The sequence below is a fragment of the Plecotus auritus genome, assembly GCF_963455305.1.
Source record: "Plecotus auritus genome assembly, chromosome: 9".
In the NCBI taxonomy this organism is placed as follows: Eukaryota; Metazoa; Chordata; class Mammalia; order Chiroptera; family Vespertilionidae; genus Plecotus; species Plecotus auritus.
In genome coordinates, this window is record NC_137783.1 from 42,791,340 (window position 1) to 42,815,615 (window position 24,276).

The 24,276-nt window shown below is 39.7% G+C and overlaps 1 protein-coding gene across 1 annotated transcript in view; it reads left to right on the forward strand.

The window, feature by feature from the left end:
* MYPN (myopalladin) overlaps positions 1 to 24,276 on the forward strand; it is a 99,818-nt gene that overhangs the window by 59,005 nt on the left and 16,537 nt on the right. The window contains exons 8-12 of the mRNA XM_080687962.1: positions 956 to 979; positions 3,523 to 3,639; positions 4,115 to 4,487; positions 11,010 to 11,606; positions 11,981 to 12,119. Of these exons, the coding sequence (XP_080544088.1) occupies positions 956 to 979; positions 3,523 to 3,639; positions 4,115 to 4,487; positions 11,010 to 11,606; positions 11,981 to 12,119 (1,250 nt within the window). The remainder of the gene's footprint in view (positions 1 to 955; positions 980 to 3,522; positions 3,640 to 4,114; positions 4,488 to 11,009; positions 11,607 to 11,980; positions 12,120 to 24,276) is intronic.

The window sequence follows — 24,276 nt, forward strand, 5'->3', positions numbered from 1 at the left end:
GAACTGTTTTTCATATTTATTTGGTCTTTGTATTTCATTGTTTTTAAATTACCTATTCATATCCTTTGCTCATTTTTTATATTAGGTTTTTATTTTTTATTGTAAGAGTTACCTATATATTGAAGTGGTTAATTATTCTTTTCTTGTCACATAAGTGCTTTCACCGTGACCCATTTCAGCATTAAATACATTGAAAATTATTTGCTTTTTTTGTTAATTTGTTTCTGTCGATCACAAAATAGTAGTACTTGGATCAGTATGATATATGAATCAAAGTACTATCAAGTTTAACAGCAGTAGCAGCAACAATATATTCAAAATACCATTGAAACTGAGAAAAATACTTCAATATTCTATCTGTGTAGAAGATTGTAACTAAGGTCAACAGTTACTCACTGAGTGCCTGCAATTTGATAAACACTAATTGAACACCGGTATGCAGTACCCAGCAGGCACTTTCAGGAATGATAAAGAATTTTAAGATTAAGGACCAGCTCTCAAGGAACCTGTCACCCATTCTGGGGCTTTTAATATTTGAAACCTTAGAGGTATATTCTATATTTTATTAGGATATGAGAGCCCAAAACCAAGAATAATCTCTCAGTCTTCACAAACATTTTCCAGGTAAGGCTGAATGGGTATCAGTAAAAGCCAGTCGTTCCTGAATCCCAGCTAACTCAGTAACTTTTCCTCCTCACCTACGTGGAACCCAGATGTGTCTCAAGGTACAGCAACATCATTTAGATAGCAGCTTTCTTGCTGCCCTCTGTGACAACCATCTTGTCCCTATGGAGGTCATTGGTGCTTAGCTCCTTTTACTTAACATTATAGCTTAACCTTAAAAAATCACTCATGAGTATGCAAGTGACTATGAAATTCTATAGAAAGCTTCTGATGAAAATATAGCCTCTCAGTGAAATAAATGCTAAGAGTGTTTTAATTTATTTTCTTCTAGAACCTCGATCCATGGCAGAGCCAGGTAAAGAACATTTTAATTTTAATTTATTAGTGTGTGATCAGTGGTTTGATATAATAACAAAACATATTGAAATTACAAAGGGGTCGTGAAATATAAAGTTTTAGGGAAAAGATCCAAACCAACTTTAGCTATTATTGTAGAAGAATGAAAGAAGGGAAGTATGTGAAAATTTGGAATATGTACTCAACCCCTAATATGAATGCAGTTAGTTTGTGGTATTGAGGATTTTTTTCTTAGGAATATCTTCCCTCTTCCCTTGGCCCCTTCTCAGGACCTTTCAAAACTGGGCAGAGCAATTTCTATAATGCTAGATTAAATCCAATTTCACAGCCTATATTTCTGAAAACTTATGCATCAAATGTTGAAATTTGAAGAATCAATAAAAGTCTGTGATGGTATTAGATTTGATTGGAAGGATACTAAGATGACATGAAAGTGACAAGTAGGTGAAGCTCTTACCTCCAAAAAATACAAGTCACTCACAATGAAAGCATAAACATCTGGATGTCCTCCTTGTGATCACCCTGAAATATCCCTTTGTATTTTTACCCCTAGGTAAGAATGAGGGCTTGGAATTTATAACTCTCTTCAGAAAACTGAATGCGAAGGCATTCCAGAAGTAGATGTTGCATAGCTCTTCACTGTGGGAATACATAATAAAGACCAGAGGGTCCTTATTCTTGCATTCTTCTAGTAGAGAAGTATTTTTCCCCTTGAAAATATTTCAGGCTTTTAATACATTCATCCAAAGCAGGCGTTTTCACTAGGCAATCTCATATACAAAACACTTTCAGAGTCGCTCAAAAGATGTCCCTGCCCAAAACAAATCCTGCCTTTCCCAGCTCCATGACCGAAAATCCCACAGCCAGAGGTATTCCCTCCACCTTGTATAATGTAAGTACCCTTTGGGGACAGAATGCTTTATCTTATCAGGTAGGTATAGTGTAGTGTGAATGAATTTATCAGATCATTTTTTCTGAGAGCAGGTTGCTGAAAAAGGAAAGCACGAATGTTTGGAAAGGGGAACATAAAGAAGGAAGCTTAGGCCAAGGGCTCAGAAAAACGACAGAGAGGCACCAACAGCAAACGTTGCCTTTCTATCATTTAGGATTTTGGGGGCAGCAAGTAAAGAAGACCTAACTAAAAGTGGCTTAAATAATAAGAAAAAATGTGTTTTCTCACATAGCAAAATGCTCTAAGAAGTAGCAGTCTTGAGACTGGTTAATTTAGCATCTCAGAGTTCATCGGGGGCCAACCCTTTTTTTTCCATTTTCCATTCTGCTATCTTCAGAGTATCTTCTTAGGCTGGTTCCACTCATATACCCAAGACAGTTGCCATAGTTATGGATATTATGCAGCTGACAATATTCAGAGACAAAAATATGGAATAACTCTTTCTTTTGTCTGTGTAAAGAACAAGAAAATATCTCCCAGAAATTCCCTAATATCTCATTGACCAGAATTGTGTGTCATATGGCATCACTTATCAAGAATAGAGTTAGCAGGATTGGCTTAGCACGACCAGTCTCAATTCACCAGTTGAGGCTGGGCAAGGCCAACTTGATTTGAAGCACATGAACACTCCAGGGAGGGCGAACAGTTAGGGTTCAGTTAATAAGGAGGGAAGAGGATGTAGTTACTGAGCAGGTGCTCAACGCTGTCTGCCCTGGCTTCCTGTGCAGCCTTCCTTGCGGTTGTCCAGCTAATTAAATTCAGTTATCATGAAACACTGAGATGCCAAGTATCTCCTAAAGCAACTATGCTTTATTAATTTTGTTTTTAATGTCAGGTCTACTGGGTGATAACTGGAGGTTTAGGCTACTATCTTAGTTATCTCTTCATTAGCTGCCAAGTAATATCTAACTACAAAAATTTTAGGCTATAAGCATATGCTTCTACCTGGGAATCACTTCTGTAGTTATTCAAAAGAGGGCTCATGCTGTGTATTGGAGTAATCCAACAGAATTACCATAGTATTACAAAGGAAAAAAATGCATTTCTCTTGTTTTTCACCCAGAATTTCAAATATTTCGCTAAGCAAAATATTTATTGTCCAGTTTTAAATTGTGGCCTTCCTTTAAAATTACCTAACTGCAAAAGTTCCTCACATAAATAGTGAGAAATCTGGGATTTAAAAAATGTTTTATTAATCCTTTTATTTCATACAAATCTCCTTTTGCCTTAACTCCTAAGTTGTTTTTGTAATTTTTTTAAAGTTTATTGTTCTTCAATTCTATTTTTGTCATGTGAACTAGTGACATAAATATAGAAGACAATTTGAGAATCCATAATATATAATATGTTATCATAATATTCTCTTGCCAATAGTCTGTCTGCGTGGATTTATTTGTTCTATGTGCTTTCATTCATTTAGCCTCCTAATCAGTCCATTCAATCAAATAATTGTTTGGACTAATTATTTTCAAACAACTAATGCAATCAACTTCTTACATTGACTTTTATAGAAAAACCATCTGATAGTGAATTGCATAATTCCATTTTCATAATTATGTCAGTAACCGTTCTGTTTTGCTGGCATTTAGAGGAGATTTGTACTTTGGTCATTGCTGAAGTATTTGCAGAAGACTCTGGGTGCTTCACATGTACTGCAAGCAACAAATACGGCACAGTGTCAAGCATCGCACAGCTGGATGTGAGAGGTAAGGGCTCTTTACATGTCAGAACAATTTAGACCATGACTTTGAGTATGGAAAGTTTATATTATCCTTCTTATTGCTTTTCTTATAAAGCTAACTTGACTCTCCTTTTAAAAATTGAATTATTGGGGAAAGTGTTCTTGAACAATATCCAATTTTCAATTTCTTACTGCATTTATAACCACCACTACCAACCCAGTTGTCCTACTGTTATGTATTACACTTCTTAAGAAAACATCTCCTTGGTTTTATATAAACTACTAATATCCTTTCCAAAACAGTACTTAGATTTCTAGTTCAGCTTTTTTCCTGTATCCTCGCCATTCTTTAATGCCCCAGATTATGTTCTCTGTTTTTGACAAGCTTTTTCCCATTCACATCATCATCTGTTTGGACACATGCCCCAGCTTGGGGTTACAATCCGATCTCAGTCTCATTGAGTAAGATAACAGCTGAGGTCCTATTATTGTTGTTTCAGGAAATGAAGACTTCAGAAATAATGGGTCTCTTCACTCAGCCAACTCCATCACCAACCTGGCTGTGACTGAGCAGCAGCCATCCCCACCCAATCCACAGCCTCCTTCTGTGGAACAACCCCCTAAACCCAAACTCGAAGGGGTTCTGGTGAACCACAACGAGCCCCGGTCCAGCTCAAGAATCGGGCTCCGAGTACACTTCAACCTTCCGGAAGATGACAAAGGAAGCGAAGCGTCTCCTGAGGGTGGCACGGTGACTGCCAACCAGACCAGGCCTGATTCTTTCCTGGAGAGATTCAGTGTACAGCCAGCAAAAATCCCTGAGCCTTCCTCACCTGTCAAAGAGCCCCCTCCAGTCCTGGCCAAACCTAAACTGTAAGTAAAAACGAGAATGGATAGCCAAGTGCCTGAGAGCATCTCTGAGTCTTCCCTTCTTCAAAATGATGGGGCTGAAAGGGGAATACAAAATGAGAAAATACGCTTTATTTTATTTTTAATATATTTTTATTGATTTCAGAGAGAAAGGGAGAGGGGTGGGGAGAAACATCAATGATGAGAGAGAATCATTGATAGGCTGCCTCCTGCACATCCCCTACTGGGGATGGAGCCCAAAACCCGGTCATGTGCCCTTGACCAGACTCAAACCCGGGACCCTTCAGTCTACAGGCCAACACTCTAGCCACTGAGTCAAACCAGCTAGGGCAGAAAATATGCTTTAAATGTTTTAAAAACCATACATCCTTACACCAATCTAAGTGTACTATCACTATCATCCTTACTATTAATATTCCAGCTCCGCCAGAGACATGTTGCAATGTTTGATGTTCATCCATAGTAAAGCAAACACAGAACATGATACTACTGTTATGTTCTGTTTGATCCACACATCAAAATGATAAAAATTGTGTTTGTAATTATATAAATCTTTAAATATCAACATTAAAATCTGCGGTATCAGCACTCCCATCATGTGTTTCTCAGTGATGACAAGATGTTCATTGCAAGCAGTTCCTGTTGTTTCGTTTTATATTCTTCTCACTACCACATAAGGCAGGTGCTCATTATTACATAATATGCCTCTTAGCAAGTCACATCCAGAACTGTCGAAGTTCTGCTGGTCCCAGGAAATCGCAATCCACTTAAAAGAATAGGAGAGGAAGAGGATATTGTGGGGATCTATGCAGGAACAGCCAGGCCCAACACAGAGAAGGCGAACTGGGAGCTGGGATCACATGGTTAGTTCAGCCTCTGTCCGCTTCTCACTCTGACTTCTGAGGTGCCTCCTTGTTTCCTCTTTGCGTATCCACTCCACTATTATCTCTTTGAAGATTTATCGATTTATGGCTTGGCCCATCATGGTGTGTCCCATTCTCCATCACGATTTGTGTCAAGTTGCACTGCTAACTAAATCGTTCTCAACAGCTGGATTCCAAATACCAACTGGTCCACCCTGGTCAAGTGCAGAGGACTTGTGTTTGGAGGGAGGAAGAGTCAAATGGATCACAACTGTGGGGCCTGGGTGGGAGCTCTCAGAGAAGGGAGTTGTGGGAACAAGTAACCCATACAGTCTCCTTGAAAACTGCCTCCTATTACCCCAGGACTGTTTAGGAGCTATTATGTATGTCAGATAGGATTAGATTTAGTTTCATGTTGCAGAAAACCCAAACTAACAGTGGGTTAAACACGTGAGGGTTTATTTTTCTCTTAAATCAAGGAATCAGATAGTCTGTGGCTCTGTTAAGAACCCAGTCTCCTATCTTTCTGCTCTGCCATCTTTAGCACTGGCGACTTCTCTAGGTCCCCTCATGGTCCAGGTTGGTGGTGTAGTCATCATGTCTGCATTTCAAGCAGCAGGAAGAGCAAATGGATGGGTCTTAATATCAAACTCTTTTTAAAAAGTCTTCTTAGGACAGCGGCCAGGAAGAGGACAATGGGGTGAAAAGGAGACTTATGTAATACTTTAAATAATAAAGAATTTAAATTAAAAAATAAAATAAAGGCCTTCTTAGGTCTTACTCCAATCTTTTGGCCAGAACTTAATCACATGTTATACTAACCACAAAGGAGGCTGGGAAATGTAGTCTTTAGATGGCACATATTTCCTACAGGAATAAAACCGAGTACTTTTACAAAGTAGTCAGCCAGCAATATCTGCCACATGAGACTTTCAGTGAATATAAAAATTCTTTCTACTAAATTATGTAGTTACACCCTCTAAAAATCCAGTTCTCAGTACTATATAATTCTTTAATATTTTTTGCCTTTTTAAAAATTTCTCTTAGGTCTTTATTAGAATAGGTACATGTGCATGCTCACACACACACACACACACACACACACACACACACACACATCCTTGAGTCCACATGAAGCTGTCATTTTTAAACACTGTTATTATCAGAACCTAGATCATTCAGATTTTGAAATTTTCAGCTTGAATACCAAGCTGTTTAGATCACTGATTCTTTATCCTGGCTACACTCTAGAATGAAATATGGAGCTTTTAAAAAATATCTAATCCTTCCCTCACAATTGAATCAGAATCTCCCTACAGGTTATTTTAATGTATAGCCAGGTTGCAAACTACTGGTCTGGAGTTGGACAACCTGAGTTACAACCTTTTATCACCCCACCCTACCCCGTCTGAGTCAAATGTCAGACAAAAATGGAATGTACTGGGGAAGCCATACTTTAGGATGAGTGTCTCTTTACAGCAGAGGTTCTCAGTCTTGGATGCCTGCAAGAATCACTTAAGCCAGTGGTCAGCAAACTCATTAGTCAACAGAGCCAAATATCAACAGTACAACGATTGAAATTTCTTTTGAGAGCCAAATTTTTTAAACTTAAACTTCTTCTAACGCCACTTCTTCAAAATAGACTCGCCCAGGCCATGGTATTTTGTGGAAGAGCCACACTCAAGGGGCCAAAGAGCCGCATGTGGCTCGCGAGCCACAGTTTGCCGACCACTGACTTAAGCAAGCATGTCAAACTCGTGGCCGGTGAGTTTAAATAAACGAGGCATGTGGCCCACCGGCCACGAGTTTGACATGCTTGACCTAGAGCCTTGCTCCTTACAGCATTGGCTTCACCTGGAGGCTTGATAAAATGCAGAGTCTGTGGCCCTGAATCAGTCTCAGAGCTACTGAATCAGAACTCTGGGGGTGGGGCCCAGAAATCTGTGTTTTAACTAGAGCCCTGGAGAATTCTTGGGCCCACTAAAGCTTAAGAACCACTGATCGACGTTTTAAAAGATAATGATAACTGTGCCTGGATCCTTTCCCAGGCCAATTGACTCTCTGGGCCATGGTGCCTAAATCAATGAGGTTTGTTTGTCTTTTGAGCTCTCCAGGTGATTCTAATGTGCCACCAGCGATGTAACCATTGCTAAAACCACAGCTAAGAGCTGACTGCGGAGACGATTTACTCAGAATCAGTTATCCTAATCAGTGATGTGCTGGCCAATGTTTTAGTAATGGGCAGAGGCAGGGAAGGCCTGAGGGTAGCATTTATAAATTTCCTCCCACCGTGGCGGATTTCAAGCTACTAAAGAAAGGTCAGTGCACTGGGACCAGGGATGAGCTGTGGACAGAGCCAGCCATCCGGAGCTGGTTCCAGCACACGCTGCCCAAAGTTGTTGTTGCCAAAATTGCTTTCAAAAGTACTGGATACAGTATCCCAAGTTTGTTTTGTTGTGTTTGTCATTGGCATTGTATCTTGACAGTTCAAAATCCCTGAGAAATTCTTTTGTATTCCAGAAGCATCCTTATAATTCTGAACCCGATTTTCATTCTTACAAATCTTTAAATTGGTATTTGTAGTTCAGAAACTAAAAAAATATACCCACCATTTATTGGCCACTTATAAATTTGTACTTGGTCATTTATTTATCAATTCTCACAACAAAATCAATATCTATTACTTTTTCCTATTTAATTAGGGGGAAGTCAGGGTCAGCAAAGTCTAGAAACTTCCCAAAGCCACACAATAATGAGTGGCAGAGCCAGGATTAGGACCTACGTTTCTTTGTCTACAGAGCCCATATTCTTGAGCATAATGCTTAAGTTGTGGCAAAAGAAGAGACATTTTCAAGTAACCCAAGAAAGTTGATAAATCTACAGGAAGAAAGCTGGGGTATAAACCTGATTTCAGAAATCCTTACAGCAACAATAAATGAGCAACTGAGCTTATAGCAATTTATGGCAGGCTGTTACTTTGAATTAGACAGGTTACTCAGGATTTTAGAACTGGTATGCTTTATAATTAATCTTCCCTCCCTTTACTTTTTCATTAATGCTATACCTTAATTATTAAATGTAAGTGAATTTCATATATTATCTGTAAATAACCACTGATGATTTGTGTTACATGTACATATAGTAAAATTTTTGAGCCCTGAATAGCTCATACTATCTGAGGCATATTTATATCTCCTACAGTACCTAGCAAACTAGACACATAGAAGATTCAATAAAAGTCCATCAAATAATGGAATTGACACCTTGTCTTGATGTAATGAATGAGCAAATCCAAACAGCTCTTTTAAATCCCCTCTGGACAAGATAGAGTTTAATAAAATGGAAAAAAAATACTGTTCAAACAAAAAGAGACATTATTCTCAAATGAATTTTTCTAGACTCTTAGATAATGAAAACAATTTGACACTATATCTCATATATCATTAAGGTTTAAACCCACCTCTATAATCTAATATACTGCATTGAATGATAAGCACTAACATGCCATTTGAATATTACAGTAAAAACAACTGGTTCTTAGTTTTCATTCAGTGGGAACTAAGGAAAAAGAAAAATCAATAAATACCAAATGACTTCCTGGCCTCTTTTTATCAACCTTATCTTTCAAGATTACTTCCTTTTCATATACTACTTTTTCTATTTCCATAAGCATAATAAAATATTTATGCAAAGTCATCAGATTAATTTTTACTCAGACTGCAATACAAACATGTCCTAAAAACTACGTAGCATTGTGTTTATGCTATAGCAGTCACAGAATGTGACCTGCTGAATATGTGGTCAAAATGTAAAGGTTCTGTATTTTTATGCCATTGATAAAGTCAACACCAGCAGAATCAATGTTAATTGTACATATTTTTTCTAAGGATAAACTCACAAAAATATTTCTGCTTCTCCTAATTTCTGAATCTTTCACCTATTGTGAAATAAAAAGGTTTAATTAATATTTAATTGTATTAATTTATTCTCTCAGTTTAAAAGCTCACTTCTAAAAAGGAGAAGAAAGTTACCGTGGCAAGTGGCTAATACTCTTGAATTCTTAGTTTAACTCAAGACGAAGTTTTCATAGATGAACAAAGGATTGCACAGTATGTAGCATTTGACAGCAGTAATGAAAAGTGGAGATGGGTCTGCATTTTGTAAAGTTACTTTTCCTTATATTATGTAACATAAATATTAATGAAGGAAAGGAAAAAGTTAAACTCCAAGAATTAGGGAAAATCAAGGTTTGCCCTGGCTGGTGTGGCTCAGTTGGTTAGGCATTGACCTGTGCACCGAAGGGTTGCAGGTTTGATTCCCAGTTGGGGCACATGATCAAGTTGCAGGATCAGTGCCTGGGGGAGGGAGTGAGGAGGGCCGAGCATGCAGGAGGCAGCCGGTTGATGTTTTGCTTTCACATCAGTGTTTCTCTCTCTCTCTCCCTCTCCCTTCTACTCTCTCTAAAAATCAATTTTAAAATCTTTAAAAAATTAAAAAATAAAGAAAAATCCAGGTTTGGAGAACCTTCTGGTTCAACATAACTGCTGTTGGTGTTGACTTTCTTGATGGTAAGCAAATACAAAACCTTTCATTTTTAATAGGCCTCATATTTGACAGATCACCTTCTGTGTTTCAGAAGCAACCTATATGTCCAAAGAGCATAAAACCACGTGGCCCTGGGACACTGCACTCTCATTTGTGGATCTTCCTATGGTCATGCATGTAGGAATAGAGTCTCTAAACAGCAGTTGGACAGCCCTGACAACTTTCTGCATGTATGACTTTTAGACATTTTTATTCTTTAAAAATAATTGGCTTACGAGAGGAGTGAAATAGGCTGTGGGACTTCAGGCAAGTCGTGTCATGCTTCTGTGACTCGGGCTCCTATAAATGAAGAAACTGCCCCCAGTCTGACTGACTTTTGTTTAGGAGCAAAAACAAAATCTAAGTCCATGTTTATAATTAGACTTTTACAAACCACAGACTTTTATAGGGGGATCACATAAGTCATCATTTAAACCATGACATTTTTTAGACTGGAAGAAACTATTAATAATTAAGCTAGGAAAACAGGCATAAACCAGAACAGTCTAGGCTGAATGGGGACAAACGGTCACCTTTCCTGTACAGCACTGTTGTCAAGAGAGGATGAGAAACATTGAGACACGTGCAGCTACTTTGTTCAGGTTTGCTCCAAAACGAGGCAGAGTGAAGGATACAGCATGTTGGCTTGGAGAATGCAGCCCCTTCGGCGACTCACCTCAGCGTGTAGCCCAGTGCTTTCTGTCCCAACGCTGAAATACTGTCTGTTCACCTCAGGACCTTGAGCACTCCCAGCAAGGGGACCATTGTTTCTATGTCTTTTTTCTAATTTACAAACATTACAGTTGGGCTGCTCTGTTGCACCACTCCAGGGTCACCACACAGAGAATACAATGTGCATGATGCCTTGGGATTATGTATCGCACTGGCCTTTCTCCTTCTTCGGGAAAATAAAACAGATTTAGAAAGAAGGAGAAACAACTCACAAGAAATTGATTCGCTGATTTCTGGCAGCTCTGGTTGTGTGTTCTTCCTCAGCACAAAGCTGTAAACAGCCTGTGTACATTTCCGCAGGGCATGCCCTGTGATGATCTCCCTTCTCTCCCCCTCTCTTGTGCAGCGACTCCAGCCAGCTCCAGCAGCTCCACAACCAGGTCCTGCTGGAACAACAGCAGCTGCAAAACCCATCTCCTTCGTCTCCTAAGGAGTTTCCTTTCAACATGAGTGTTTTGAACTCCATTGCTTCCCCAGCAGGGACAACACCCAGCAAGCCTGTGAAGACCCCCTCATCGCAGACGTTCAGCCTGGCCCGGCCCAAGCATTTCTTCCCCTCCACGAATACCAACACCGCCATGGCAGCAGCGGCCCCTTCCAGCTCCCCAGTGTTCACCCTGAGCAGCACTCCTCAAACCATGCAGAGGACAGTGAGCAAAGAAAGCCTCTTAGTTTCTCACCCCTTCGTGCAAACCAAATCTCTAGGAGGAGTTTCCGTCCAAAATGAGCCAACCCCTCCAGGTCCAACGGAGCCAGCACAACCGCCCCTCTCATTTCCCATCGCCAGCGGACACCAGTTTCAGCCCCGCTGTGTGTCTCCAAGTCCTGTCTCTCCCACCAGCCGGATTCAGAACCCAGTGGCTTTCCTCAGCTCCGTCCTGCCTTCTCTCCCTGCCATCCCACCCACCAATGCCATGGGGCTGCCTAGAAGTGCACCTTCCACGTAAGTGTCGTTTAGGTTTCTCCACGTAAAAGGTGTCAGTTAAGAAGGGACACATACAAAACAGCTTGGTCTGGGCCAGGACTCACATTTAGTGGATTCCTGAATAATCCTGTTTATTAGACACAACATGGATATTGAACACCTTAAGACAAAGGGCATGATCAATTTAAATAATTTTTGTAATCAAAATGTTGAAAACACTTCTACTAGCACAGATGCTCTGTGCAGTGCTCCACCTTTGCACACGGCATGCCCTCCATAAGTGCTTGATGACTCCTGGCGTCTCGTTGCCATCTTAACCGCTCTGATTTCTGGGCCTTTCTACACTGACCAGTGCTTTTCACGGGTGTGTTGGCTGTGAATTTATTTTACAGGCCATCCCAGGGACTAATGAAGAAAAATGCAAAGTCTCCCCAGCCAATGAATGATGATTACATTCGTGAAGCTAAGAATGCAGTGATTCTAGACTTGGGGAAAAAAATGAATTTCAGTGATGTCAGATCAAACCAGCAGGTAAGATTGGTGGGTTCAGGTGGTTTATTTCAATGTGAGGAAAATAATTTTGCTTCATTCAGTCCTTCTTCGGATGCTCAAGTCATCTTCATTTGCTTAGGAATCAAGTAGGGCAAGAGTCCAGCTTTCTGGATCTAAAAGTTTTCAAACTAAAACATCCCCAAACAAATGCATACTGTTCAAAAGAAATCACATGCTCAGTGAGGTTAACCAAAGGTCACGTAGTAAACTCCATCCACATGGATCTCAAGTTCTTGATTACCATGTAGTTAACTCAGTTTACCTTTTTTACAGGTGTTTACCTGAAACAGAATATGTTAAAGCAGGAGACAGAGACTAGGTAGTCTGTGGCCCATTCAAGCAATCCTCAGCTCAGTTTTGGCAGACACCACACATCTTTGAGATAGTTCAATATCTGAGCTTGAGATGCTCGAGACCCGTGGTTCTCAGCCTTTCTAATGCCGCGACCCTTTAATACAGTTCCTCATGTTGTGGTGACCCCCAACCATACAATTATTTTCGTTGCTACTTCATAACTGTAATTTTGCTACTGTTATGAATCGTAATGTAAATATCTGTGTTTTCTGATGGTCTTAGGCAACCCTGCTAGCGGTTCTCAACCTGTGGGTTATGACCCACAGGTTGAGAACCGCTGCTGTAGAGCCTAAGACCATCGGAAATCTAAGACATATATTTCTGGGAGGCAAATATCAAGGCACTTATTCTTCTCTCCTGTCTTCTAGATAGAGAAACTGAGGCACAGTTGTTAAACTGTCAGTGGTGGAACTACAACTAGCGCCTGGTCTCCAGGACACTTCCACATTTTCCCTGAAACTCTGCTGCCTTTTTCAGTTTTATGACAACAGTTACCCTCAAGCCCCATAAATGTGGCTCTGTCTAGTGCAGATTTGTTTTCCTATAATACCGGCATCTATTTGTGGTTGTTAATCCTTCTAAGTGACATTGAAATCAGAACTGTGTTCAGCCTATGTCTTTTACAACTCAGAAAGGAAGCAGCATGTAAAAATGGTACCAGCTTAGCATACCAGCTGTTTGATTAGTCTGTAGTTAGACCCATGCTAATCCATGGCCCAACTCAGGAGAAAGTAGGGTTTTTCTCTTAAATACCTGAAATGTGAGCATATAGAAACATGAACTTCCATAAGTTGAGTGCCAAAACCCAAGTAGAACTCCTTATTAAATCTCCATTGTGAATTAACTTCAGGGCAAATAGCAGGGACTCAGAGCAGTCTCAAAAACACCTCAGTGCTCTCTTCTTCAGAGAATTATTATTGAAATTAGTGTTAGATTGCTTTCTATGCTTGGATAATGAAAGCCAAGCTGCACAAATGCAATTCAGGAAACTAAGGAGCTGTCTGAGCTGGAACACTTGCATTAGGTTGATAGATGTTGATTCTGAGGAAGTTTTGAGGAATAAAATGATGACCATGTTATAATATTGTTTTATAGTGAAAATGTCGTGAAGAACTGCCTAAAATGTGGCCCATTAGTAACCTTAAGAAGAAGAAAATTTGCTTAGAAAAGTGGAGAATAATCATAAAGAAACACTTATGTATTGATAGCCATCTATACCTGCAGTCTGTTTTCAACAGAATACAATTATCTGTTTTCTCACTTCCATGTTGGCCTGCACATATGAGGGGGAGCATGTGATTTCTTTGAAGAGTATGTATTTGTTTGGGTATTTTATTTTTGCCTTGAAAATTTTTAGCTCCAGAAATCTGGACTCTTGCCCTACTTGATTCCTAAGCAAATGAAGAATAGTACCTGTCCTAGAACATTCATGTGGTCTAGCATTACTACACAATGCTGAACATGAAAATAAATCAGAAGTCCCTAAACAGTGAATATTATTGATTACAGATAATTTCCTCCTCAGAACTCAAACTTCTAAATTATTTTTTTAGAAAATGGGTTTTCTTTGATATACCTATCACTTTTATTTCTCTGTTGTAATATTCCAGCATTTATCCTCTAACTTGTTTTATATGACATTTCTAATTATCAATTAACATTTGCTTGTTGGTTCTTGGAACTTTGTACAATATAAAGGTGTCATCAGATGTTCATATTTATTCAGATATTCATATTCATTAAAATGTTTAGCTTTCTAAACTGACAACAAAGTTTCTTTGGGTTGAGTTAGACAAGAGAAAGGTGCCCTATTTCAAGATTGTAGGCTGCATCACTTCTTATTTTGAAGGGTATCTTTTATTCAGCAACAGTGGATCCTCATTGAACATCAATAAAACTTAAATGGTTTAGGTTAGCAAGGTGAATCTGAGAGTCAAAGGAACCTAGGGGACCACAAAATGTGATGGAGCCTTCATGACCAATGATTCTAATTCACACATGACTTAGCATGATGTTCTGAACCTAGTTAATGTTTATTGACTGCTAATTTCTAAATCTACATAAACATATGCATGCGCGCGCACACATTTAGTGTCTCATTTCAACTTTCCTCCTTGACCTCATTTCTCTCAAAACCTTCCCATTTCTTTATTCTGCTCCTCCCTCCCTTTTTTAAAATGAATGCTTCTTCAAAACTGTCTGCAGTAAAGCATCAAACAGACTGTCAAATTACAGTGGTAAGGTTAGGGAGAGGTGGGGGAAATAAGAGATCAACTGAAGGACTTATATGCATGTATATAAGAGTAACCAACGGATGCAAAACATTGGGGGGTGAGGGCATATATGGGAGTGGGGTGGGGGTCGGGGGCAATGATAAGATATGTACACATGTAATACCTTAATAAAAATTTGAAAAAATAAAATAAAATAAAAAAAAAAAAAAAAAAAAATGCAGGCCCCTCTCCAGAGAATGGATGGACCTGGGTTTGAATCCCTGTTCCACCACTTTGTATCTAAAAGTTAAAAAAAAAAAAAAAAACTGTCTGCAGTTCCCAGAGACTGCCTTGTATGACAGGGGGGTAAAAGTGCCTCATTCTTGCTCTGCCTTTTGTTCCTCTAATCTCCTTCTCTAAGCTGCTTAGTCATTTCCTCTATTTAAATCTTACCTCTTTCATCTCTTACTATGAATTCTTTATAAAAATCCTCTTTTGTGAGCAGTGTTGCCATCCATCCCTTTTGTAAAAAATATTCCACATAGTCATTGGCCTTACATTGCCCAATTTGGGCACGTAGGACACGGTAGTGAAGTGTCCTGATGTTCTCTGCCATGGGCCCACCCACAACACACCAATCACATGCTCCTGGAAGCTGAAATTGGGGGGTGTCTTGTTCATTGTTGTACCCCTGTTATGTCTGGCACAGAGTAGGTGTTCAGTAAATATTTGCTGAATTAACACAAAACAATAGGATTTACATTAGTTTTAGGTAGGATAGTGAAACTCTTGACCAAGTAGAAAATTTTGGATTTGTTGCATATCTATAGAAAATATCTCACTTGACTATCCAGACTCTGATTATACATAATTGTAGATACTACTTGCTGTGATAGCCATCTATTTTAATCAACTGATTAAAAAGAAGAAACCTTTAAAAACTGAAATTACACACAGGGGAAAAAAAAGAATCTGAAATTAAGCAAAATTGGTGTTAAGTGAACATTTAAGTATAAAATAAATTTGTGTATCTTTTAGTAATTATTTATTCTTACAGAAAAATTTTGGATTTAAAGTATTTTTACACAACATCTTTGAATGTAGAGTCTATGTTTTATAGAATATTGTATCTCCAGTACCTATCATAGTATTTAGCACATAGTAGGTGCTTACTAAGAACTTGGCAGCAGGGACAGGAAGTAGGCTATAAAGCCTGGATATTTCTATTGAAGGTAGCATGTAATTATTAGATAAATAGTAAAATAAGGCATCCCTTATGTATGTTACCCTCCAAGTTTATGTAGGAATATTTTATCCTCTGTCCGTACCGTGGATCTCCCTGGGACAAAAGAAAATACATTCTTGCCCTGGCTGGTTTGGCTCAGTGGATAGAGCATCAGCCTACGGACTGAAGGGTCCCAGGTTCGATTCTGGGTTGCGGGCACATCCCCAGTGGGGGGCATGCAGGAGGCAGCTGATCGATGTTTCTCTCTCATTGATGTTTCTATCTCTCTCTCCCTCTCCCTTCCTCTCTGTAAAAAAAATCAATAAAATATATATTTTTTTATTTTAATAAATCTTTATTCAGATTATTACAATTGTTTCTCCTTTTTCACCCCATAGCTCCCCTCCACCCAGTTCCCACCCCACCTTACTATCCTCATCCATAGGTGTATGATTTTTGTCCAGTCTCTTCATGAACCCCCCATACCCCTTTCCCCCTGAGAATTATCAGCCCACTCCCTTTCTATGCCCCTGATTCTATTATATTCACCAGATTATTCTGTTCCTCGGTTTTTAATTCACTTGATTTTTAGGTTCACTTGTTGATAGATATGTATTTGTTGTTCATAATTTTTATCTTTACTTTTTTCTTCTTCCTCTTCTTTAAGAATACCTTTCAGCATTTCATATAATACTGGTTTGGTGGTGATGAACTCCTTTAGCTTTTTCTTATCTGTGAAGCTTTTTATCTGCCTTTCAATTCTGAATGATAGCTTTGCTGGGTAGAGTAATCTTGGTTGTAGGTTCTTGCTATTCATCACATTGAAAATTTCTTGCCACTCCCGTCTGGCCTGCATAGTTTCTGTTGAGAAATCAGCTGACAGTCGTATGGGTGCTCCCTTGTAGGTAACTAACTGTTTTTCTCTTGCTGCTTTTAATATTCTCTCTTTGTCTTTTGCTCTTGGCATTTTAATTATGATGTGTCTTGGTGTGGTCCTCTTTGGATTCCTTTTGTTTGGGGTTCTGTGTGCTTCCTGGACTTGTAAGTCTATTTCTTTCACCAGGTGGGGGAAGTTTTCTGTCATTATTTCTTCAAATAGGTTTTCAGTATCTTGCTCTCTCTCTTCTTCTGGCACCCCCATAATTCTGATGTTGGTACGCTTGAAGTTGTCCCAGAGTCTTCTTACACCATCTTCAACTTTTTAGATTTTTTTTTTTGCTTTTTGCTTTTTCGGTTGAGTGTTTTTTGCTTCTTTGTATTTCAATTCTTTGACTTGATTTTTGTGTTCCTCTAGTGTGTTTTTGGGTCTCTGTATAATATTTTTTATTTCAGTCAGTGTATGTTTAATTTCTAGTTGGTCCTTTTTCATATCTTCGAGGGTCTCGTTATATTTATCAGCCTTTTCTAGGATATTCTTGAAAAGCCTTATAACCGTGGTTTTGAATTCTATATCCAGTCGTTTGTTTTCCTCCATTTCTTTCGTTTGTGATCTGATTCTTTGACGCCGCATTTTCACTGCTCCCCTGAGTTGGTAAGGTATATTTGTGTGCTAGGTTTCCAATATGGCCCAGTGGGTCTGCCTGCCCAGTTAACCTGAGGTGGACACTCTTGGTGCACCCCTTTGTGGACTGTGTGTACAGCCTTGTTGTAATTAAGTCTTGATTGTTGTTGGTATCACTGGGAAGAATTGACCTCCAGGCCAGTTGGCTGTAAGGATCAGCTGTGTCTATGCTGGGAGAAGTTCGGTGCTGGAGACAGCCTTATAGGATTAGACTTGCCAAATTGCAATAGCCTCTGTGCTCAGCTTGGATGGGGTGGAGTCTCAGTCTTGGCTTCCCGTCAGCCTTGCCCTTGCGCGCACATGCGCGCCTTCAGACCTCTGCCTTCCCCGGCTCCTGAGTCTCCGCCCGAGAGTCCAGACTCCCCCCACAAGAGCGTGGGTCCCCAGGGGCTCACCTGGAACTGGGGTTCACTGCAGTCAGAACTGGGGCTCAGTGCAGTCAGGAGCCTCCAACTCCCTTCCACTAGGGAAAGCCTGTGGCAACCTCCGCAGCCTTTGTGCGCACTGGCACGCGTGCTCCTTCAGACCTCTGCCTTCCCCAGCTCCCGAGTCTCTGCCCGAGAGTCCAGACTCCCCCCGTAAGAGCGTGGGTCCCCAGGGGCTCGCCCGGAACTGGGGTTCAGTGCAGTCAGAACTAGGGTTCAGTGCAGTCGGGGGCTTCCTTCCCCCTTCCGCCAGAGAAAGTCAGCCAGGCTCTCAGCCGCCCTTCCTCTCTGCGCGCACCAAGACCCTTTGCGCACAAAGACCCTTTGCCGTACCTCCAATTCTCTGTGACCTTTTCTCTTTCCTTCTAGTTGTAGAATTTTCACTCAGCCAGCCTTCCTGTGGTTCTGGATGGTGTCCGTTCTGTCTTTTAGTTGTAGTTTTGAAATTGTTGTGCGAGGCAGCAGTTTAGGTGCTTACCTATGCCGCCATCTTGGTTTCTCCCAATAAAATATATTTAAAAAAAAGAGAATACATTCTCTAACATATCAGACTTCTTTAGTGAACATTATACCTCGAGTTGTTGGGAACCCTTGAGCAGGCTCCTCCAGCTGGTTTTACCCTATTTGATTATTTGCTCCCGAAGCCCAGAGTAGAGGAAGCCAGCATGAGCTCAAGGCAGTGAGTTTCTGATGATGGCCCCCATTTTGGAAGTCCGGAGCCTGGGCAATGACATACGTGATTGGGATATGTCATCACCCTGTGGTTCTCCTCAGAAGGAAAGCACGCCCCATCACTCTGCCAATTTGAAGAATATTTCTGCAGATGTGTCCCCAAAATCAAGTGTTTCAAATTGTCAAATTATCAGCCTTAAGAGGGTTATCTTTAAAGGGCAGAAAGGAATTATATTTTCAAATGGCATATTCTGAGAATTTTTTTTTTTAGCTTTTTGTTTTCTTTCATAGAGCAACTGAAATTCTATGAAATTCATTTTCACTAAAGGTTTTACATATAAGTTGGAAAGGATAGGTCATATATCACTGATTTGATTGCCCTACAGACCAGATTTACACAGAAAAATTCTTTCCTTTAAGCATAGACATCACCTACGAGCAGGTGACACAGAAACTCCTGCCATTACTCGCAAAGGGGACAAGGCAAGGGAAAATGAGAATGCAACGTTAGTCCAGTCCTGGAAACTCAACGTGCTGTCCACCAACAGTGGATCACTAGTGCAACCTTTGTGCAGAAGAGTGCAAAAAGCACCTTTAAATTTAACTTAAACATATTGCTTGTGTTTGCAGATTTTCTTACAAAATCTGAGTCCCATCAGTCATAACTTGGAATGACAACCTTGATTTATGTGTAATAGGAGTAGCTACCCTTGGGATAACCAACTTTTAGTTGCAAAGCACCACAGAAAATGTCAGTTCCTGCTTTGGGGATAGATTGCATCTTTGTTAACACCTCAGCTATAAAGATTCAGTGCTTTAGTAACAAGCCACACCATTGCGTGGCTTCCTTGTTTTTGAGAATCGACTTCCCAAATATTTTATGAAATCTTTTCTGGAAACTCTTTGACCTACAATATCCTGATTTTGTTGCTCCTCTGCAATGCATACATTATATCGTATAAGTGGTACATTAAGCAGGTATGTCTAAAAAGAATTTTTTTCTCTCCATATTCCTATAAATTTATCTAAAGAGCTCATTATTCTGCTCCTGGCAATCTCAAATGTGAAGCTGTCTCAAAACCATTGTGACCACTCTTCATTCATATAAGTTTCTATGGTTACTCTGTTGCAAAAATACAATCTTGATCCAGTAATACAAAACTTCCAGTCCTGGTAGTAACCAACACTTCAATCCTTAATGAAAACTAAGACCCACACACACACACCCACTCTCAAGCCACTTCCCAGGGACTTCTGCAAGATACAAACCTAAAAAGCCAGGAAGGGAACCATGGCCAGCTTCTTTCTTTTTTGCCCCCTCCTGCCCCACTTCAGTAACTGCTATTTCTGACTCCTTCCTTTCCCAACCACGGAGGGACAAAAGCTGACCCCACACTGGCTTTATGTCATGTGTGAGCCACGTGTGCATGATGAGAGCCATCACGGTCCTCTGCCCTGGAACAATGCAGGAGTACAGGCCACTCAATGCCTTGAGCTTGGCCACCAACAAAAGTCCACCTCACTCTTCACTCTCCATTTCTTAGGCAGGAGCGAGACCTTGCTAGACTTCAGGTGAAAGGGAGGTACCCAGGGGCTGAGGTGGAGGTAGGACATTAATAACGCTCTCCAAAGTCCTCTCACTGGATCTTCTCCCTCCTGATTCTTGTATCTCTGATGGAAGTGAAGGCTTTAAGTCATCCAATCTATTCTTAAGCACCAGCTCTGAAATTTCTGGAAAATAGTTTGTCTCCCAACTCACTTGTTTTCTGATATGTAGCCCATCTTGGTGACTCAGTAGAAACTTCCAGTTAAAATCTGCTTACAACTATATGTTCCATAGTTACAAATAGTATTTTAATTAAATTTATTGGGGTAACATTGGTTAACAAAATTACACAGTTTCAAATGTGCAATTCTATAATACAACATTTGTATATTGTATTGTGCGTTCACCACCCAAAGTCAAGTCTTCTTCCGTCACCATATATTTGACCCCCTTTACCCTTTACTTACCTCACCCCCAACCGCCCTTCCCTCTGGTTACCACTGTAGTCTGCATCTAGGAGTTTTTGTTTGTTTGTTTGTCTTATTGTTCATTTATTGCTTTCAGTATTAAATCCCACATATGAGTAAAATCATATGGTTATTGACTTTTTTCCATCTGACTTATTTTGCTTGACATGATATTCTCAAGATCCACCCATGTTGTCACAAATGGCAGTATCCCATCTTTTCTTATGACTGAGTAGAATTCCATTGTATATATGTACCACATCTTCTTTGTCCAATCCTCTATTGAAGGACACTTCAGTTGTTTCCATGTCTTAGCCAATGTGAATAATGTTATATTGAACATATGAATAAATGTTTTCAAATTTTTCAGATAGATACCCAGAAAAGGAATTGCTGGGTCATGATAACTCTAGCCGTAATTTTTTGAGGAATCTCTATACTGTTTTCCATAGTGGTTGTACCAGTTTACATTCCCACCAACAGTGAATGAGGGTTCCTTTTTCTCCTCAACCTCTCAAACAGTTGTTATTACTTATCTAGTTGATAATAGCCATTCTAACTGGTGTGGGGTGGTATCTTATTGTAGTTGGATTTGCATTTCCCTTATAACTAGTGAAGAGCATCTTCTCATATCTGTTGGCCATTTGTATGTCTTCTTGGGAGAAGTGTCCATACAGGTCCTTTGCCCGATTTTTAATTAGATTGTTTTTTGTTATTGAGTTGTATGAGTTATTTATATATTTTGGATATTAACCCTTTATCAGAGGTGTTGTTTACAAATATCTCCTGTCATTTGGTTGGTTGCCTTTTTGTTTTGTTGTTGGTTTCTTTTGCTGTGTGGAAGCTTTTTAGTCTGATATAGTCCCACTTACTTATTTTTGCTTTTACTTCCTTTGCCTTTGAGGTCAAATTAATAAGACACTCTCTAAAACCAAGTCCATTAGTTTAGTACCTATGTTTTCTTCTATGTAATTTATTATTTCAGATCTAATATTTAGGTTATTGATCCATTTTTATTTAATTTTTGTGTATGGTGACAAATAGCAGTCTAGTTTTATTCTTTTGCATATGGCTTTCCAATTTTCCCAGCACCATTTATTGAAGAGGCTTCTTTTCTCTATCCTCTATTTTTGGCTCCTTTATCACAAATTATTTCCCCATATACATGTGGGTTTATTTCTGGGCTCTCAATTCTTTTAATACTTTAAAAATAATTCACTGAGTGTTCTATTCTCATCATCCCCGCAATTTGTAGTATTGGTAAAACAAATATTTAACCAGTATGTATACATTTACAGTATAACGAAATATGCATATTTTCATCATATTGCTTCTGTAGTCCCTTGTGTTAAATCCCCCAATTCAAACATTTTAAATTCTGTAAAATCAGGCCCCATCTTGATAAAATCATCAGAACAAATTCCGATTCCTCAAAGATGTGGCAGCGTTGGAACAAGTGCTTGCCCCCATGTCATTCAGTATTCACTCATTCTTCAGATACTCCCTGAGTACTTGCTATGAGGCAGGCATTCACTATTTAGGTGCTGTTGATATAGTGGTAAGCAAGATAAACCAGATCTCTGCTCTTATGAAAGTAACATTCCAGCCGAAACCGGTTTGGCTCAGTGGATAGAGCGTCGGCCTGCGGACTGAAGGGTCCTGGGTTCGATTCCGGTCAAGGGCATGTACCTTGGTTGCGGGCACATCCCCAGTGGGAGGTGTGCAGGAGGCAGCTGATCGATGTTTCTCTCTCATCGATGTTTCTAGCTCTCTATTCCCTCTCCCTTCCTCTCTGTAAAATATCAATAAAATATATTTTTTTAAAAAAAAGAAAGTAACATTCCAGTGCTTAGAGATATTCAATCTTTCAATCAAGAAACAAGCAAACAAGAAAAATACTAGATAGCAACTGGTATTAGACAGGAAATTAGAGTGCAGAGTTATTTTATTTTTAAAAATATATTTTCATTGATTTTTAGAGAGGAAGGGAGAGGAAGAAAGAGATAGAAACATCCATCAGCTGTCTCCTGCACACCCCCCTGGGCATCAAGCCCACAACCAGAGCATGTGCCCTGACCAGGAATTGAACTGATGACCTCCTGGTTCATGGGTCAATGCTCAACCACTGAGCCACACCGGCCAGGCTGGCGAGTTACTTTAAATGAAGTGGCCTGGGAAGGCTGCTTTAGGGAGTTGAAATTTAAGCTTGATAGAATATGACAGGGAGAGTAAGTGAAAAGAATTGAGGAAAAGTACTAGATTTAGGGTTTAAGTGGGTACTCAAAGGGTGGTCTGAGGACCTACGGCAATCTGCAAGCTGTCCCCTCTCCACCTTGGGATAAGTATAGAAATTGAGAGTAACCATTAAGAAATTTCTATAGCAGCTTGACAGAGAAATTTTATGTCTATTAAACATAATAATTTTGAATGCTTTTAAATTTTCATTTTTCTAGTAATTTATTTTTACAAAAGTACAGGTTGGACATTTTTAGAAATATGGGGAAAAGACAACGCAGGAAAACTCTGGCCTAACCACTTAACCAAGTGGATGAGTAGTGATGCCATTTCCTGAGATGAGAAAGAGCAGGGTAGGAGCATCTCTTGGGGGATGGAAATCAAGTGGGCATGGTTTGGACCATGCTCAGTTAGAGATGCCCATTGGGCACCCAACCCATGATGTAGAGTAAGTTGTTGGGTATATGACTCTCATGATACAGAGTAGATCATTAGGCATATGAGTTCTGAGGAAAAACCAGGCTTGGAGATAGGACTTGGGGCTATCAGCATACATAAGATAACTGAAGCTGTGGGATTGGATGAGATCACCTATCTAGGAGCTAGCAAAGAAGACTGAAAAGGAGCAGCCAGAGAAAGAGAAGGAAAACCAGTATGGTGTCATTAAAACCAACAGAAGAAAATGTTTCAAAAAGGAGAAAGTAGCCATCTATATCTAAAGCTGCTGAGAGGTCCGGTAAGGTAAGAACAGATAAGAGATAACTGGATTTGGCAAATTTGGAGACCCTAACAATAGTAATTTCAGTGGAACAGTGAGAACACCATCCTAACTGGTGTATGTTAACAAGAGAATAGGTGGCATGGAAATTATTCTGTAACAGTATAAAATTGTTTCAAGTAGTTTTGTTGTGAAGGGAGCAGAGAGATGCAATGAAGACCTAGATCAGTGGTCGGCAAACTCATTAGTCAACAAGGTGGGGTTAAGGAAGATTTATTCGAGACAGATTTTCCTCAAGTATACAGATGGGACTGTCCAGTAGAATCAGGACATCAGTAATGCAGACATACATCAGAATGCAATTCAGAAAAGCTTTGCCAAAATACCAGAGAGGCAGTTCTACATATTGAAATGGACATTAATAGTAGTTGTGGAAATTACATTCCATCTTCATTCCATTCCCTACAGGATTCTACTGGGGCTCCATGCTCAAGGTGAGGAATCGGGATTCACTAAGGCAGTTTGGGATTATAGTAGAGATACTGAAATCTCCTTTAGTGCTCATGGTGAGGAACTGGAAATGGTACATGCCTGGTTTATTGGGGTTCCACGTTATAAATCTAACATCTGAACCATAAAAAGTTGCTCCTTCAAATTATAATGACACCTTCTATCTCACCCATAGAAATTGAAATTGAAGCATGTTTGCCATTTTGACAG